Below are 18,816 nucleotides of genomic sequence, written 5' to 3' on the forward strand. Positions count from 1 at the left end.
GGGTTGTGAAAGCGTATTTCTTGCTTTCCCTTCTCATAATCCGCCAACCTTGGTCAGATGCAGGAAAAGCTGTCGGTCGTCCGAATCACGCCGGCGGTCTTGGTTCCTCTTCTTCCTCTGGTCCGGCAGCCATGGCGTCCAACGGGAGCAGCACGGTGAGTTCAGCTGCTCCTCTCTTCTCACCGGATCGAGCCAGTCTAGAATCAGCGCTATCGAATTCCTGGCGCTTCGGTACCATTTGAGGCGGGATCTTACCGGAGCTGGGACTTCTCTTGCTCGGCTGTGAGCGCAGGTTGTGGGCGAGATGCAGAGTAGCTTGGAGCGGGTGAGGCGGCAGCTCTCCTCCACCTCCACCCGGCAGCTCCTCCAGGGCCCTCTCTTGAAGCGATCCGACACGGTAATCCACTCTCTCTGGCCACTCTCAAATGTCCCTTCATTTCCTCTTCGTTCTTGATTCAGTTTGGTTCAGGTGTCCAGTCTGCACTATGATTAAGCTGCAACTGCAAGTAAAAGTTACTGTCGCTAAGAGATAGAAATAGAATGCCTAAAAGGTTTCGTTGCTGATGATCCCCAGCTACTCTTTCGAGCCTGTACTTTGCATTTGTAGATTGTTGACCTGTCAACTGTCACTGCCTAATGTTTTGAAAATTCAGTTGATTGCCAGTTTGCCACTATACGATAAGAGTCTATATGCATGTTCTGCGGTGTCCTCGTCTGTCCTCATCACCCTGCTATTTCTTTCCATCTTCCAAATAGCTACTTTTGTTCTGGTTATGATGTGCTCCGGCATCTCAATCCTTTCCCCCCTTTTACTGATATAAATCTTACACTTTGAAATCTCAGCTAAGAAAATGGAACGAGCGTTGGGTCATACTTGATCCTACAACTGGAAAGATAGAATACAAGTACGGTATATTGCAGAGTTTTATTCTCTTGGGCAATACATTCAAAAGGCAAATGCATGATACCAGATTTTGGATTGTGTAGGGTTCGTAGAAGTGACAAAGATGTTAGGGGAGTAATCGTGTTTGATTCAACAAGCACGGTGACATTATCACCTATGAACTTTCAGTACGAGCCTGCTTCCATTCTAGTTCCTCATGACTTTCAGATGTATGCTTTGGAAACACTGTAATGACTCGTCCAACTTTTGATGCAGTGGGCTGGCGAAATATGATGGATGCTGTTTCTGTATCCTTATGGACTATCTTTGTGCTATCACGTTTACTCTCTTCTCCTTTTTTTCTAGATTGGATTTGTTGCTTTCATTGACTAGTGTTCTAGATATTGGAACTCCACAGAAAAAGGAATACTTTCTTTGTGCAGAAACTCCTAGCGCTGCAAGAGCATGGGTATCCACTTTACAGTAAGCTTTGATGATCTATGGGTCTTACTCATATTTATCTTTTAACTTATTTTTTCTGAAACCCTTTCCCCCCTGGACCACAAGTTTTGTATACTGTTTGACCATCTCTTTTCCTGCCACTGGACTGACAAAGTTAAAATAAACACCAATTAAATGTTTGATATGTGGGTTACTGTTTGATATGTTCCCATAAGTGTCAGTTTTAGCACAACTCAAAATATCTAAGAATTAGAAAACTGTATTAGTTAACTAGACTTTGATGTGTAACCACTTGACAGCTTTAGGTGTTAGAATAGCAGATGTGAAACATCTTGTTGTTTCGTTGCATGACATTTCTAAATTCATAATCAGAACCGTGAAAATTCTGCCCTACTTGGTGCTCTACTGATATTTACCCTGCTCACCACTTCCCCAATGATTGGGGAAGCTTCCTGTAAATAGTTAGTTCTACTGGTGCTCCTTTCCCAAAGTAAAAGATAACGAAACATTTGATTATATTGTTATGGAAAGGTTTTCAACTGGCACTCTACATTTAGAATGCTACTTGACTGCCCACTCATGCAAAATAATGAACATGGTGAAATACGTAATGCATAATTATGTAAAAAGTTAATGCACTATAAAGTATAACTATGTAATGGCTTACAATGGCCTCATTTTACTATCACTTCCCTTAAATTGGTTGGGTTGATGCTTGATGTGTCTCGTATGCACATGTATACTACTTTCCATTTTGGGTACTGGTGTTATATCTGCATACCTTGAAGCGTAGTAATATTTTCTTGCTTTACATGCAGTGCGACTCAGTTGGTATTACAGGCTCATAAGGAGGCGGTGAATTCATTGGGTGAGAATAGTCCTGCAAAATTGGGGACAGTTGCTACTGTTGTGGCTGTAGCCAATGCCACTGCAATTGAAGCAACAAAGGAGGTGGAAGCCGCAATGAAGATTTCCTTGCGAGCAGCTTTGGGCTCAACTACAAATAAGCTTACCAAAGGTCAATTAGATGATCTCACAATAATGATGGTATGCTCTTTCATATACTACTTGTACAAAAGAGTACATGAATCAATATTTAGCAATTTAGTAGTGAGTGCTAGAAGCCTAGAATTGATGATGAACAAAGGCTACCTGATGCCAAGTTGTTAGATTGTGTTCCAGATAATACATGAAACCAGCAAATGGTTTGTCCTATAATGGCTGAAACCATTTAGGTAATTGAGAGGTTATACTAAGTATAGATGATAACATTTTTTGTTTCAGAATAGCACAAATATTGCCAAATCAACAGGAGTTCTGTCAGTTACTAGCCAATTTCCTGGCATACTGAATGTTCGCATTGGTACTTGAGAGTTGAGACGCATTCATCCATTTGATTTTATTGCTTCGTGTTGGTAGTGAACAAGCAACTGGTAGCAATACATGGACCTATATACCCCTTGCAGCTCCCCGTTGCTATAACTGTATTATATGGCAAAAGAACTTCAAAAATTTCTATGCGTGACTGTTCAGAACTAACTAATCCTGTGATGCAAAAGTTGACAATAATAAGGCTATTACAAAGCATTCGCTGCTCATACAATGGATGATTTTGTGGCCTATCTTTCAAATCGATATTTCTAAAATTATAATATCTTATAAGTTAGTCATTGGATACTGAAGTTATTTTCTTGTTTCTATTTTCTGGGGATGGGCAATGCATCTGCAACCAACAGGAGACTCTTCGAGTTAAAGATGACGAACTCCACCAGCTATTGCAGGATATTCGTGCGCGTGATTCTACCATTAATGAGATTGCGGATAAATTACAGGAGACTGCTGAGGCAGCTGAAACTGCTGCTTCTGCAGCACGTTCAATTGATGGAGAGAGAAGGTTTTTGTCGTCAGAATTTGAGCGTCTGAAACAGGATCATGAAAAACAAGTTGAAGTATCTTTGCTTCGGGTAATGATCACTTTGTTGAATCCATAATGCATCTTAGAATACCATTATCTTCTAATGCTTGTTACAGAGTTATAGATAGACTTTTATTCGGACCACCATGAGGCATGAGCATGCTTAATGTCAATGAAAAAATTGAAGTTGAATGGATTTGTGTTTCAGTTAAAGGAATCAGAGGAGAAAGCAAAGCTTCTTGTTGAAGAGAGAGATCATTTACTTACAGAGAGAGATTCTGCTCTTCAAGAAGCTCAGATGTGGCGCTCGGAACTAGGAAAAGCTAGAGGAAATGCTGTAATTCTAGAAGCAGCTGTTGTTAGAGCTGAGGAGAAAGCTAGGGTTTCAGCGGCAGATGCTGATATGCGTGTAAAGGAAGCCATGAGCAGACTCGAGTCTGCCATAAAAGAAAAGGAAGATCTCTTAGCCCTCGTGGATGCACTGCAGTCGCAAATAAAAAGGTTCAGCATACATAATTTTTATTTCTTTTGTTTTCATTTAGTTGAAAGCATCTCAAAATTAGATCCATCCAAAACCAACTTAATGGATAATTAAATAAATAATCAATCGCGCATCATGCTTTTCAGGCAAGAGACTAGCACAATACAAGTTTGTGAAGAGAGTTCGGAGCTCTGCTCTACCACTTCAAAGCACATGGAAGATGATAATGTGGATAAGGCTTGTGTAAGCGATACAGACCCAATACCCGTTGCAGAGAACATTGTTGAGTTAGATGATGAGGGTGTTGATATCCGTACCATCGGGGACACTGAGTGGGGCAATTCTCATTATTTGGAAGTATCTGATGTAAGGGAAGTAACAACAGAACCCGAAGAAAACAGCTTGGATATTCCAGTTGATACTTGACGCCAACTGGTTACTGAGAATGACTTACGAGGGTAAACTGAACTGTGGCTATTCTTGTTCACCGTGATCAGTTGTACTATTAGATTCCCATCTTAGTTCATTACAGGCATTCTTTTTGAAGTTTCGGTGTGAGTTCATGAACTTCAATCCCTTCAAAACGTGTGCTCTGTCTCTGCTGAAATAAAATAGCACATCTGTGTTGAGTGTGAGTGTATGTCTGAACTTTCATGTTTAGAAGTTCAGCTTTGGCAATTTTATCATTCTGGATATTAGTGTTGTATTCTCCTCCAAAGTGAACTAGTAAATTTGTAATGTATTTCTTTCTATTTATCATCAAGACAAAGAAGAAAATTTGACATTTCTTGCCTTTCGTTGAGATGAAACAGTTTCTAGAAAGATAAGGCGACACGGTCTTTATTCATGCGGTCACCAAGAATTGATACGTGCTCCAGTAAGAATCATTGCAAGGGGAGGAATAGTTCAATTGGGGAGACAACTGTTGAATTAGGACAAGAAAGAGAGGCGATTATGAACACATACAGGAAACTCGAATCTCCAGTCGAAGAGCAGGTCTTACCAACTAGCTGATGACTCGTTCAATTGATCTCATTTCAGCAAAGGCAATATACATGCTGACTGCAGAAAGGTTACGTCCATGCTGAAAATCCCACAATACTGTTTTGAGTGTCAAAAGTGAAAGCACCTTACAACTATAAATACAGTAGAAATTAGATCTCAAGACAACGCAGCAGTCAGAAGGAATGAATGCGTGTATGCTTTAAAAACAAGCAGCTGCCATGACCAGGAATGCATGATCGAAATTTGGAGTCAGTCTTGGATACTTGGTGACGGATACTGATTTTTTACTACAGTAAATTCAGGCAGTAACATCTGATTTGAGGAATCATCAGCCGTGACATCAGGGAGGACAGGACCGCAGCAGTAACCTTTGAGAGCAATTTTCACCATTGAGACCTTTGAACAAATCCCTAACCTTTCACCATTTCAACTTTCAAGCTCAGCAAGAAAAATGGTATTGTAAGATGAACAGGTTATTGCTCACCCGTGAGAGCATTTTTCACGTCCACACTAGGCCACTAGGGTGTTTGTCTTCAGCCTTCAGGTCAAAACCTGCATGCACGTAAGGGGTGATGTAGCCACTTGTATTATTTTATTACAGTTTCACCAATTTAAAAACTCAATCAAATTATGTTTAGGGAACGTTAAAAATGCTCTCCATCTGTTTCAAATTGTAGATTATTTTGACTTTTCTAAATACATACATTTTGAACATAACATATGTCTAAACCTTAAATCCTGTAAATCCTGTATTTAGACATGTCAAAACGACTAACAATTTGAAACGGAGAAAGTAATATGTAAAAATTCATCAAAAAATCATTTAGGGATACTTTGTATCTAGACACCCATACTGTGGCACCATCTGTCCTGGTGCTTTCTAGTTACAACTTACAACCTTCATCATCAAATGTTTGCTGTTTGTTCACCAAACATTTAGGATGGATGTAGTATGTAGGCTGGCTGCTGCATCGATGAGACACGACAATTGTGACCTGATGGTTACATGCATGGATTAGGATGGCCATATGTGTTTAGCCATGTTGACCATACTCTTCATCGTTTTTTGGAGGTACTTGTAGAAATGAAGTAACTTGCTGACGTGGACAATTGAGACGAGCAGGGCTAGCCAAGCCACGTGTCGTACGGCGACGGCTTCCGAAGGCCAAGTGCAGCCACCGCGTCACAGGTACATTTTGCTTTCGAACGTGGAAAAATCAGGTAAACACAGATATTCCGTTGACCCAAATTCAGTAAAATTCGTGGAAACTCCAGGAATCTCCACACAAATTTCAATGGAGGAAACTTCCAAATTCCAGGTAATTGAAAAGGGGGTCCTTTGTTTTCATCTGTTTCGCAGATTGTTTAGGCCGTGACAAGGACTTGTAGGACACTACAAGCTAGCTGCATTATTTGATTATATATTCAGGCCATATTTAAAATGGTCGTGTAAGTAAGTTTGCATATGCCTTAGAAATCGTGTCTTCCAAGTATTTGACATTGGAAACTTTATAAAATGATCAATTGACTTCACGTGCTAATAAGCTAATTCTTTCTTAATTAGTTGTTATACATAAATCTATGACTACTCCATTTGGGAACATGTTCATATTTTCCTACCTACCAAATCACACTTCTAGACTCCCTTTTCGCATCCATGAAAGGGTCCATGCATCCGATCCACCAAAATTACAAGCCTACACTGCTTAATGAATTGTTTGCACCGTCAACCTTGCCTCCTAAAGTGAACTGCAGAGTTTATGACCTTATCTTTTTTTTTCCTAAAAGTAAAGGGGAAAGGTTCATTTTACTATCCTCAATAATCCACTTTGTCTGCTTAAGTCTCATGAACAAAATTTAGGCTTGATTTACTCCTTTAAACTATTTCAGTTGATCCAGTCTACCCCAGAACAGGATTTGTCTTTTTTTCTCAGTGTACAAGTTGAGTTAAATTTTAAATTTTGTGAGTAGATAGAGAACATGCCCTGATAGAAAATTATATTAAGATTTTTTCATAGCTCAAGAAACATTTAATATGAATTTGATCATACAAACTGCATAAAAAGTAATCAAGAAAAATCCCTAATACAGATACAAACTGCATAAAATTTGACTTGTGCGCGGAAAATGAAAAAGACAAATCTCGTGACAGATTGGACCAATTGATGAGGGAGTAAATCGAACCTAAATTTTGTTCAAGATGTAAAACTGACTTTTTTTTTCCTAAAGTAAAAGCAACGTGACCCTTATATTCTCCATTTACAAAAATCATCCCAAGGGAGAACAGTTCAATTGTGGGACCTATTAAACAGAAGTTTAAAAGAGAAGCGTTATACTAACACATGTAATAATCCCCTAGTCTCCAGTTGAAGAATAGGTTGTCTTACCAACTTCATGATGACTTGTTCAGTTGATCACATTCCAGAAGAGGGCATACGTATGATGTCCGCGGAAAGACTCAGGCAGGTTGGATGGTAGTGTTGGAGTGTCAAAACTGAAAACATACCTTATCATTATTTATAATACGGTAGAATTAACTCTCAGCATGCACAATGTAGACCCAAATGTTTATGCATGTGTCCTTTCCATTAAGAAGCTAACATGACCGGTAATGGTCAAAAAGTTAATTTCAACTCTTACTTGGCTACATACTTTTTTTTACATTGGAGAAGAACACGAAAAATCTTCCATCACAAAAAAAAAATGCATGTCGTGGTTCTACTTGCAAAGATAAAATAGGTATTATGAATTATTGGTTGATTGCAGGAGTGAAATGTTTAGTGTAAATCTTCTAGAGAATATGCAAATATTTGTATTCTCTTCTTAAAGAGTTAGAAATCATGTTTATTAGCCTATCTGGTTGTGCACTTCTTGATAATTGATATAATATCCAAGGTCAAATAATAGGAGCTCAGGACTTGGTCCATCTCAAGGGCGAAATATTTAGTGCTAGGATGGAATTGCTTCATCGTTATTGGGATGAGCATAGAAACAATGACCTACGAGAGCTCCGTCGATTGTAGGTAATCATCCTGTCATTGTTTTGTTTTCCTGGTTTTCGTTTAGTTAACCAGATGGTATAATGTTTCAGGTCCAGTTTCCCTTAAAAGTTAGGTCACTTATCTTCTTCTATATAGTGAACTGTAGAACACCCTGCCAGGGAATGATTTATCCCTGATAAAATATCCATAAATCCGATAATCCCGTTTAGCAGAAAGGTCCGGTAAAACTTTTTTTATCACCCAAAATTTTAATTTTCAGTTGAATTCACACCCAGTTGACTGGTCGAGCCACATAAACGTGTGACATTATCTTATTTCAATACTATTACGTGTAGTTTTTCTATATTAGAGTGTGGAGCTGAAGCATCCCACATAAGCAGAGACTAATATGATACAAATATCAGTCCCAGGAGGCTGATAACATATTTATTCAACAGATGGTTTATAAACTGTACAACTCTCAAGGGAGCGGGCGTGAAAGCCACACCAAAACGATAAGTAAAACAACAACGGTAACGACCCAAGCCACTGTCGCTAGACAACACTCGGCACTACACGCCAGCAGAAGCATCCTGCAAAGGGCTAACGCCACAGGCAACATTGGGTGCGGAAGCGACCACCTACTCGATGTTCTCGGCAATGAAGTCCGGGTCCTCCTCTGAAGCAACAAAACAAGGGTGAGTACAAATGTACTCAACAAGTCCAACCACACCCATGGAGGGGGGAACAAGGATAAGGTTAAGGTTCATTTGCAGTAAAGTTAGGTTTTAACACATGCAAGGGTTCACTTTGAAAAGGTTTTTACAAAGTATTTATTTAGTAACCGAATAATTGGATGGGGTTGATCCTACACAAAGGATCCAAATTTTAATGCTACCGGACTCCCCGTCCACGGTAGCTCACATCACAATTGTCGGACACTTCCAAAATCCAACACACGCCATGAAAATCATCCATCTCCCAAAAGCTAGTTATGTGCCCAAACCGTAACTCGTCCAATACCGTGGACACGGCTATTCGAATAGGTTTTAACTCTGCAGAGGTGTACACTTTACCCACAAGTAGGGTACCGCAGCCTGATCACCTTAGTGTCAGTGCGGATCCTATCAAAGCCATTACCCACCATAACTAAGACCTGACTAGCCAACATGGAAGCAGCCAAGGGGTTGATGACCTACCAACAAGGTCTTAACCAGGACCTAAGCCACTTATGCTTACTCCTTCTCCATGGTCTCCTATTGCTCACCAGCTCTCCTAATGGCTAACAGACTAGCTAGTGAGATTTATGCTAAGCCTTTACCGCATACAAAGGTCGAGTGGTTGCACGATAAATTGGGTTAGGCAAGATGACACATCAACTCGGTCCTTAACAAAGACAAAACGAATATCTCCCAACCTGCTCAACCACTAAGGTACGAGCCCAACTTGACATTTCACACAAGAAACACCCATCCATCTCATCTAACCATCCTCTTTTATCTTTCATCAAAACCCCATTTATTTTTACCAAAACACTCACACATTTATCTTTGGAAAAATATTGTATTCATGACTGAGTTGTTTCAAAGAAAAATAACCAAGTCCTAAGCATTCTAGCAGCAAGTATCTTCTAAATAGAGCATATCATATTTAGAGATAATTCTAGGTCATCAAGGAATAATCATAGAAATCAAGGGGTGGCTATCCAACCGGGTTTTAAGCAATAAAACAATATGAAATTTATAAAAAATGGCCAATGGGTTGTATCTGCAAAATTGGGATAAATATGCATCAAAGGGTGAGATTGGACTTACCGTCCTCAAAGCCTTCCGGGAGTTCCTGCTAGCGGTAGGGGTCCTCCGGCTCCGGCTCGTGGTACTGGCCTCCAAGCTCCTCTTCGGGCTCCTCCTCCTTGGTCACTCTGCGATCTAAGGCACACACGAGTGAGCACACAATAAATAAAAGAAAATAGAGTTTTACCCGTTGAGCTTGGAGAGAGAGAGTGAACCAAAAATAGAGGAAGGAAGAGTGTTTTCAGGGAATTGGTAGATGACTTGGCAGGAATATGTTTAAGAATGACGTGGTCGAATTTGGGGTGCATAGGAGGAAATTTGGCGCATAAAATGTCAGCGAGAAGGTGCTTAGGGGCTGGTTTTAAAGGGTCCAGGGACCTTCTTGCGAGAATTCTTGGAGCGGAAGGGACTCTTGGTGAAAAGGAAAAAGAAGGGGGGTTCTCGGTGCAAATAGGGGAAAAGGGAGGGGCAAGAGGCAATTTTGCCTTCTTCTCAAAATAGAAATAGAGGAGGGGGAGCTGGGCCTGGGCGGCCGACCGGCGACACCGCTGCAGGCGTTCCAAGACGCGGTGGCGGCTGGGAAGAGGGGGAAAAGGGAGAGGGGAGTGAGGGGGATCCATTCCTCCCCTCACCTTGGGCGAAGGAGGCATGGAGGGGCACCCTCGACGACGGCCGATGGGAGGTGGCGGTGAACTGGGCGGCGTCCTGGTGGCGAGGAGAGGGGGGGGGCGAGGTGGCGAGCTCGGGGAGGGAGCGGAGTCCCTTGTTATAGGCGAGCTCAAGGGCGGCGGCAGTAGGGGCCTGGGCGCGGCGTGCTGGAGCGGGTGCTGGCGCGCGGCGCGGTGGCGGGGCCGGGCACTGGCGTGCGGGAGCGCTAGCACACTGTGTGGTGGGGGCTGGGGTGCAGGGTCATTGCGGCGCGCGGCCTGGGGCACGCAGGGCGCGCGTGGCGAGCAGCCAACGGCAGGGCCTGGCGCGAGCGGTAGGCATGCGCGGTGGGGGTCGGGTCGGTGGCGCTGGGAGGCAGGCGTGCACGGCCAGGGAAAAGGGGGAGGGAAAAAAAGAAAGGAGGGAGGGGAAGAAGAAAGAGAGAGAGAGAAAGAGAATGGGAAGAAAAGGAAAAGAAGAAAGAGGAGATGAAGTAAAAAGGAAAAAGGATTGGAGTAAAATGAGAAAGATAGAATTAAATTGTGTGAAGAGTTAAAGAGAGAGAGAGAGAGATGCGGGGATTGCGGAAGCGGTTGCGGGCACGAGCGCGGCGGTCTTCCAACTGGCACGCGGCGTGATGCGTGGAGAGAAAAAGGAAAAGAATGGACGGTGGTCGGCTTTGGTGCTGGGACGGCGGAATTGCCGGGAAGACGGGATTTGGGAGCTCAAGTGGTGAAAAGATTTTGAAAAAAAATTTAGCGAGTGATTTAATTTGGTGAATTTTAGGGATGTTACAGGAGCTTTGATGATGAAATAGAGTGCACAACTTCTATTGTATGAAAAATAAAATATGAAACTTGCTGACATAGATAATATTTGAAACAGCAGTTATAGCTAGCAGCATGTTGATCATTACGCTATAGCTAGCTTCCGTACGAGTGTTGGTGAAAATACGATGATCATTAGTGGATTAAATTAAAAGTGTGTAAATCTGAAAGCTTACGGAATTTTTATGTTAGTAAGTTGAATAATTGTTACAAAGTCAGAATGTGTACAAGAAGACTTGGTCATTATTTCCACAATTTATTTGTCGTCTTTTGTCACCACTTCACTTATTCTGGGAGCTGAGTTCTTCATTGGCTATTTATTTAATTATGTAGACAAATCAAGCTCAAGTCTTTCTGTAATATGTATGAATTAACAATGGGGTGGGTCATGATTCGAAATAAAAGGAAATTAAAAGAGGAGGAGAAGGGATATTTGGCATCCACAGCTTTAAATAGTGCGATATGTACAAGCTATAGCTCACAATAAATAGATGATGGACATATCTATGACGAAGGAACAAAGGCCATGAAGATTCAGTGTGGACTGCTTCAAATATTTTTTATTCATTTACTGGTGACTGTTGACAGCACCTACAATTACATCAACGAAACTTTGTAGAGCGGATCATTGCATGTTCACATGCATCTATGCTATGGTTGAATGATCTTTCTTGTCAAACTAAATTGTTATATGTTGCATATTTGTTCATCAAATTTATGTACTTCAATGAAACTTACTCTTATAAACACCAAAACTATATATAGATGCATAGTACATACATAGTCAGCCAAATAAAGTGTATATATGTTGATGCTTGTTATTGACACACTTTTTGTGTATACTAACCTGCCACTTGGCACCTGAAATAACCCCATTTTCACATATGCAAGATATTTTGGAGGATATCCTATTTTTGCAGAAAATTGGGCTAAATATACATTTTTTGGATAAAGCCTTGAACAAGCAGTGGACCAGAGGAAGACGAAGACCAAGAGGCAAAAAAGGCCCAAGCCGATCGGCCTGGGGTCTGTTGACCCCCTCTTATGCTTGTTTTTAGCAAGCAATCCTCCAAGATGACTTAAGGGCTAAGTTTGTGAAGATATGGCAAGGATCACTTCAGGATCAAAGAGGAATCAAAGGAGATCAAGTGGAGATTTGGAAAGTTATTGAAGATCAATCTCATCCCGAAGCTACCGATGTGTCAGGCTCACATGCAAGTGAAAATGAGCTTCTGGAACATCAGGGAAGACTTGGGGACGAATGAGGGCGCGAGAGGCTACAAGGAAGGGCTAGGCCGATCAGCCTGGGGCTTTCCTTGCTCCCCTCGCCTTCTAATTTCTGCCACACGCTTTCCAGACTATAAAGACCTTAAAAATTCACCGAGCCCGGAGATCAATCCACGAGAACTCGATGAAACCAAGAACATCCACCAGAGGGAGCTGAGGGTTGCTGTAAGTCTTCGAAGTTGTCTAGGAGATGGCTTAGGCCGACCCTAGCTGCCATGGCCTTCCTGCGTGGCTGTGCTATGGTGGAGTTCAGAAGAATGGTGTGTACTTGGAGATGATGATCTAAATACATCTATTATATGAGCAATGTTCTTTATGTCATCCAATCAGTTAGCGACTCAATGCCTCCTTTTATACTCTTCTATCATGAATATACTTGTTCCTTAGTGTAATTCATGGTTAGACATAGCTTGCTTTATGTAATCATGGTGATTAGATCTAGTAAGTTGATCCTTCTTGATAGCTAGACATGTTTACCTTGTGATCGTACCCTTAATCTACCTACGCTGATAGAGAGGATCGTGATGGGGTCTTTCTTGTGTAAGGTGGGGGTTTTCAGGAGGTTGACCGGAGGTATTAGTTTAAAGATTGCTTTAGATGAGATGCATGTTGTGCTTGCTTATTAGCTAGAACTACAACTAGAAGACGATAGGCTCTTGCTACCCTTGGTGGTTTTATCATATATATCTGTGGATGAGATATACTTTTACTCATGCTATTAATCTTTACATCAAGTTTGCTCTCATATGCAATCTATACTTCATGCTAGGATTAGATCCGTTGAGCTAGATAGAGAACTCTAGTCAGTTCGCTGCCGATCCACGGATTGATAAATCTTGGATGGAATACTCTACGGAAAAGCTACGATAATCCATGCGCTTGCGGTTCACCGACTGGCGAGCTAGTAATTAGCGAGAGCAGGATTTGCAATGTCCATTGTCATTTCTGTTTCTAGTTGATATAATATCTGTAATACATGGAGTGAAAGTTATCCTATCGACAATTAATAAAGTGGCAAACACTCAGTTTTCGAAGAAGAAATTAATATCAAAGCGTGCAACCTTTAGTTATGTACTTTTGTTATAAATCTAGTTATGAAAATACAGAAATTGAAAACATATTCTGTTGAGTCAAACGTGCAAAGTCACATTAAGTGGCTACATGTATGCGTGTAGTTGAAAAGGCAAATGGTGGTGTTAGTCATTGCATTGCAAACCTTGTCATCTTGTGACGCTTGCATGTTATGACAAGGACGGATATGAAACTAGCTAAGGTACCATTGCGTACACATCCTAATTAATGACTTTGTGGATATTTAGAAACCAATTGTCCATTATTTCGTCAGGACAACTCTATAGATTGAATGAATTGCTCCTCATGCTAATTAACTGAAACTTTATAGGTTTTACTCTACCTGGCAATGCAGCAATTTAATACACATTATTTGTTCATTCGAATAAGTTATTACTCTTTTGCATTTGTCTGCTTGTTGCACCGGTTGGAGTTTCGAAAAGAAAAGACTACTTGTTTGGAGTTTCTAGGCCTCATTTAGCATATAAGGAGAAATCTTCCTTTTGCATGCCGATTGTAGTTCTAACAAACCTAGCTAATCATTAAAAAAATAGTGTTTTAGATATAGAAAGAATTTATCGCACCATCCCGTCAATGAATGTCAAAACAAAGAAAGTTCACTTGTGCATGTGTACCTTGGCTCAAAGCAATGGTGCATGTCTTTTAGAGGGAGGGAGTTGCAAAGTATACGGTGATTTCCTCATGCAAGGCCTCTTGAAACACATAATTCTAGAAAAAATGGAAAGGGGAAAAGGTTACACCTTGATAAACGCTCCTAAGATGTTGCGTTGTAAGAAACAAATAACGAAAATGCAATGAACAAGATTTTAAAATTCGAAATTAAGAAAATCACTTTTGTGTGCCTTAGAGCATTGGACAAAATAATTTATGGTGAAAAAATAAATAAATTCACACAGTGCTCGACACGGCTAAAGTGAACATATGATTAAAATTTTGCTTCATTAATTAGAACTCAGATCATAAGAGCAACGAATTCAGATGTTTCTTTCTCTCTTTTACTCAATTATTGTGATTTTGAATAAGTGCTAAAGGGAAGGATCTTTTTCTTGGACAGATGTAGCTAGAAGCAAAATAAAGATTTACTTGCCCAGGTAGAGTTGGAAGTTAGCACACAATTCATGCCAATGGGCCCCGAATAGATTTACTTAATTAAACTTTTTACCTACGAAGTTGACATCTTCTCTAGATTTCGCCGCCTTTTCTCTTTTCCAATAACAATGGAAAAGAAAACGTGGGGCCTATCAGAACTGCTCTTTACCACCAATTTATACTAGCCTTGTGCTATAATTTGTTGTTAGTGAAGAAAGTAAAGGCAAAATTCTGACGACTTGGTAGTTTGTTCTTGGAAGCATATTATCATGGCACGCCTCTTCACACAATGAACGGGCTTGGTAGGTGGACTTCAAACCCAGTTTCTACTTTCTACTTTCTTGCAGAGAAAAAAAACAGCCTTATCTACCTTTCCAAGAAGAAAAAGGTGACAGTTTAGTGGTTTATACTTAGAAGCATATACTGGAAGAGAAAATTCCACTGACCACTGTACTAATTACACTGTACTAATAATTAAGTAAAGAGCTGATAAAGGAAACATGTATGAATGTGAAATGAATACGATTGCGACACATATATATGGTGACTATGTACAGTTTTTTTGACGAGTGTATTATAGTGACAGCTTGAACATTGTTAGCTTATGTAGCTAAATATCTAATGGCAAAGTTATTATGACTGTATTAATGGAAAAAGTATACTAATGTTTATTCTGGCTTCGGTATATATAATTATATTGTGTAAGCTAGAGGATATCTTGAGAGTATATTTGGAGAAACATTACCACCATGGAGCGTGAAAGCAGGCAGCAGTTGTTTTATCTCAGTTTCCAACGTTCTACATAGACCTCGTGCAGCACTGATTGAATTCCACTACTGAAAACTCGAATTTCCTTGTGTGTGGCAAAACCGACAAGGAAATACAAAATACCGACAAGGAAATGCATGTAGGAAATAAACATCCTATCTACTTTTCCATGTAGGAAAAAAGGGACGGTCTAGTGGTTTATTAGCAGCATATATTCTAACAGAAAAAAAACCATTGTACTAATAATTAAGTAAAGAACTGATGAAGAAAACATGTATGAATGTGATATATATGATGACGAAATGTACGGTGACTGGTATGTACAGGTTTTTTTTACTTGCGTACAGTGATACTTTTCTCTGCAAGAAAACATGTTAACTTCTGTGTAGCTAGATACCCAATGGCAAAGTTACTAGTGACTGTATTTATGGAAACGTTTTTACAGTACTACAACTGCGCGTTAATTTTTTTTCTGCTGACTTTATTATTGCTATATGTTAGCTCTAGATGATATCTCCAGATCGAGTACATTTGGAGAAACATTACCACCATGGAGCACAAAAGCAGATCACTCTTCTATCATTCAGCACGCACTACTAGGAAAAACGCTATTAGTACCGATTGGAAACTTCCCTTTAGTACCGGTTTCCCAACCGGTACTAGTAATTCGGTACTTAAAAAGGGGACATTTATTGTCGATTGAGATAACCAGTACTAAAGGGTATTAAAAAATTAAAAAAAAAGAATCCCCGCCCGCACCCCCTGGCCCCGCCCGCTGCCCAACCCCGCCCGGCCCTGCCACCTCCGCCCCCGCCCTTCGCCTCCCCTCCGCCAACCTGCCTCCTACCCCCGCCCACCGAGGAGCCCCCACCCGGTACTAAAGGGGGTCAGGGGGCTCCTCAGGGACTATCCATTAGGCTCAGTACTAATGCTCACATTAGTATCGGGTCAAAATGTAACCGGTACTGAGCCTCGGGACGAATACTCATTTTTCTAGTAATGACGGATTGACTGAAATCAGTCGTCGTTCGCTTTGTAGGGTAAAGGATAAAAGTGAGGTCAAGAAGAGATTAACCATTCAAAACCACACGAGCTTAATTATGCACTAGGTCTCTCCATGAATTACAAGAAAGGTAAATCTTGGCGGTGCGCCTATGGATGTGGAAGAACGGCTGAGGGTTTCACTTCTTGCCTTGTTTATCCTTATGTGGCCAATAAGGGTAAGCTAGAAAGTCACCACAGGTGATTCATGTAGGAAGAGTCAAGAAAAGATATGTGCAAATATCAAAGCAAAAGCAAAAGGACAATGGTTGGTAGCATCCTGGCTAGAAATCAAGTCAAACCACATAGCTTTGACCAGACGCATTCACGCATGCATGAACCTTCGTTCATGACTCCATCCTTGTCCATAGAACTGGGACAAGTCCAGTACATGCATCCCCGGTCTTATATATAGACAGAGCCCCACTACCATTTCTCATCAGAACATCTCTCTGCAATACCAAAAAGGCAGGAGCAATAGAACAGCACAGCAACAAGAGCTAGCAGCAAGCTAGAGGAATCACAAGAACGAAGCCAGCCAGCTAGCCGATCAACAAGAAATAAAACTAACCAAGCAGTTGGTAGCACATGCCGACGAGATCGTCATCATCAATGGAGAAAGAGCAGCAACACATGGCAAAGGAGAACAGTTTAGAGATGAAGGGTAGCGAACATGGAGAGGTGGTGCTTCTAGGAGACGAGGAGGAGGAAGAAGATGTGCTCCCTGGGTTCCGGTTTCACCCCACCGACGAGGAGCTCGTCACCTTCTACCTCCGGCGGAAGGTGGCCGGGAAGCGGCTTAGCATCGAGATCATCAAGGATTTTGACATTTACAAGCATGATCCCTGGGACCTTCCAAGTAAGTATAGCTATAGCCAAGCTTCTATGTTAGCTGTTGTATCTAGCTAGTTATAGTGGTTCATCATCAATGTTCATCTTGATTTGTTGTCATATATAGAGTCATGGAGATGCTCATGCATCGGACCATGCCTGACTCACAAAATGATCATGCATGAAGATGCTCCAAAGCTAGCTGTAGTAGTATACGTCTGCTAATTCATCCTTAATTTTAATGTCTCATGTTCTTCATCATGTCAAGATAAGTACTATATTGAAAGGAGAAGAGACCTTCATACTAATTTTGGTGCAAAATTTTTCAATCACGCAGAGTCGAGCACGATTTCGGGGGACAAGGAATGGTACTTCTTCTGCCTGCGAGGGAGGAAGTACAGGAACAGCATCAGGCCCAACAGGGTCACCGGCTCCGGCTTCTGGAAGGCCACCGGCATCGACCGGCCGATATACTCCGCCGCTGCTGGTCGCGCTGGCGACTCCATTGGCCTGAAAAAGTCCCTCGTCTTCTACCGCGGCAGCGCCGGCAAGGGCACCAAGACGGAGTGGATGATGCACGAGTTCCGCCTCCCGCCGCGCCCCGAGAGCCCCCACACCTCGCCCAGCGAGCAAGAAGCGGTAAGCACATCATCATGACATCATCATCATCTCTCTCCCATGTTTTCACGTTTCAATGTGACTGAACTGTATTTTGTGCTTGAAAAAATGCAGGAAGTGTGGACCATCTGCCGGATCTTCAGGAGGAGCATCACCTACAAGAAGCATCCGCAACAGCAGCATGTCGCCGGCGGCAAGGTGCCCGCCGCGGCCGTCGTCGCGCAGCCCGACTCGAGCTCCATCACCGCTGGCAGCCTCGAGTCAGAAACCGGGGACGAGTACACGAACGGCTGCCTGCCGCAGCAGGCTCCGGCGATCAACAGCGTGAGCAGCGGCTACGGCTACGGCAACCAGCATCAGTTTCATGGGCAATGGAGCAGTAGCGCCCTGCACACGGCGGCTACGGCCCCTCTGCCGTCGCCGACGACGATGGCCGCGTTCCATCACGGCGGCGTGCTTAGTAGCCCGGCCGCGCCGGACGACAGCCTGTACTACAAGGATGGGAGCAGCTGGGACGACATTGGGAGGATGGTGATGGAGCTGACGGACGACATGTTCTATGACACTAGATATGCATAGGAGAGTTGCAGTTGCAAGCTTTGCAGGCATTGCGACACACCACACAGCACTGCTACAGCAGTGAAACCCGCCGACCAAACACAAGACTGACATGTGGGACCTGCATGGCAGGTTCTTGCAAGGGAATACATATGTAGAATAGACCCCTAGAGAGTTCCAATCATTTTGTTCCAATTGTATCAATTTATACATCATGTTGGATATGAACAACTAAGTACATACTGCGTATGGTATTTACTTTTCAGATAATCTAACCACCAATCAAGTGTGTCAATAAGGACTGCTAGTCTTCCTTTTCCTCTGGTGGAGGCTACGATGAATTAGGTTAGGGGTGAGGTTTGGATTGGACCGAGGCTGGGGGGATCCATTTATCTCCATCGTATTTCGAGGGATAGCTACATCGGCAAGCCAGCCAATGACGGTGGAAGGCATAGGGGCGGCGAGGCAAGATCAGTTTTATATGATTCTAAATGCAAAAATTTAGAAATATACAGGTGAATTTCGGAAAACTGATGT

General features: G+C 42.0%; 2 protein-coding genes across 2 annotated transcripts; both read left to right on the forward strand.

Annotated features, from left to right (window-relative positions):
• On the forward strand, positions 1 to 4,525 carry LOC117845262 (uncharacterized). The gene is made up of 10 exons (XM_034726234.2): positions 1 to 155; positions 293 to 397; positions 844 to 905; positions 988 to 1,071; positions 1,160 to 1,191; positions 1,285 to 1,366; positions 2,164 to 2,392; positions 3,082 to 3,309; positions 3,469 to 3,761; positions 3,888 to 4,525. Exons 1-10 carry the CDS (start codon positions 132 to 134, stop codon positions 4,165 to 4,167), a joined length of 1,419 nt encoding a protein of 472 aa, XP_034582125.1. The 5' UTR covers positions 1 to 131; the 3' UTR covers positions 4,168 to 4,525.
• A 12,200-nt stretch (positions 4,526 to 16,725) lies between these two features.
• Positions 16,726 to 18,537, forward strand: LOC117845489 (NAC domain-containing protein 68). Its single transcript, XM_034726546.2, has 3 exons — positions 16,726 to 17,131; positions 17,441 to 17,742; positions 17,836 to 18,537. Exons 1-3 carry the CDS (start codon positions 16,861 to 16,863, stop codon positions 18,298 to 18,300), a joined length of 1,038 nt encoding a protein of 345 aa, XP_034582437.1. The 5' UTR covers positions 16,726 to 16,860; the 3' UTR covers positions 18,301 to 18,537.
• The last annotated feature ends 279 nt before the right edge of the window (positions 18,538 to 18,816 follow it).

This window comes from Setaria viridis, chromosome 2 (genome assembly GCF_005286985.2).
Source record: "Setaria viridis chromosome 2, Setaria_viridis_v4.0, whole genome shotgun sequence".
NCBI lineage: Eukaryota > Viridiplantae > Streptophyta > Magnoliopsida > Poales > Poaceae > Setaria > Setaria viridis.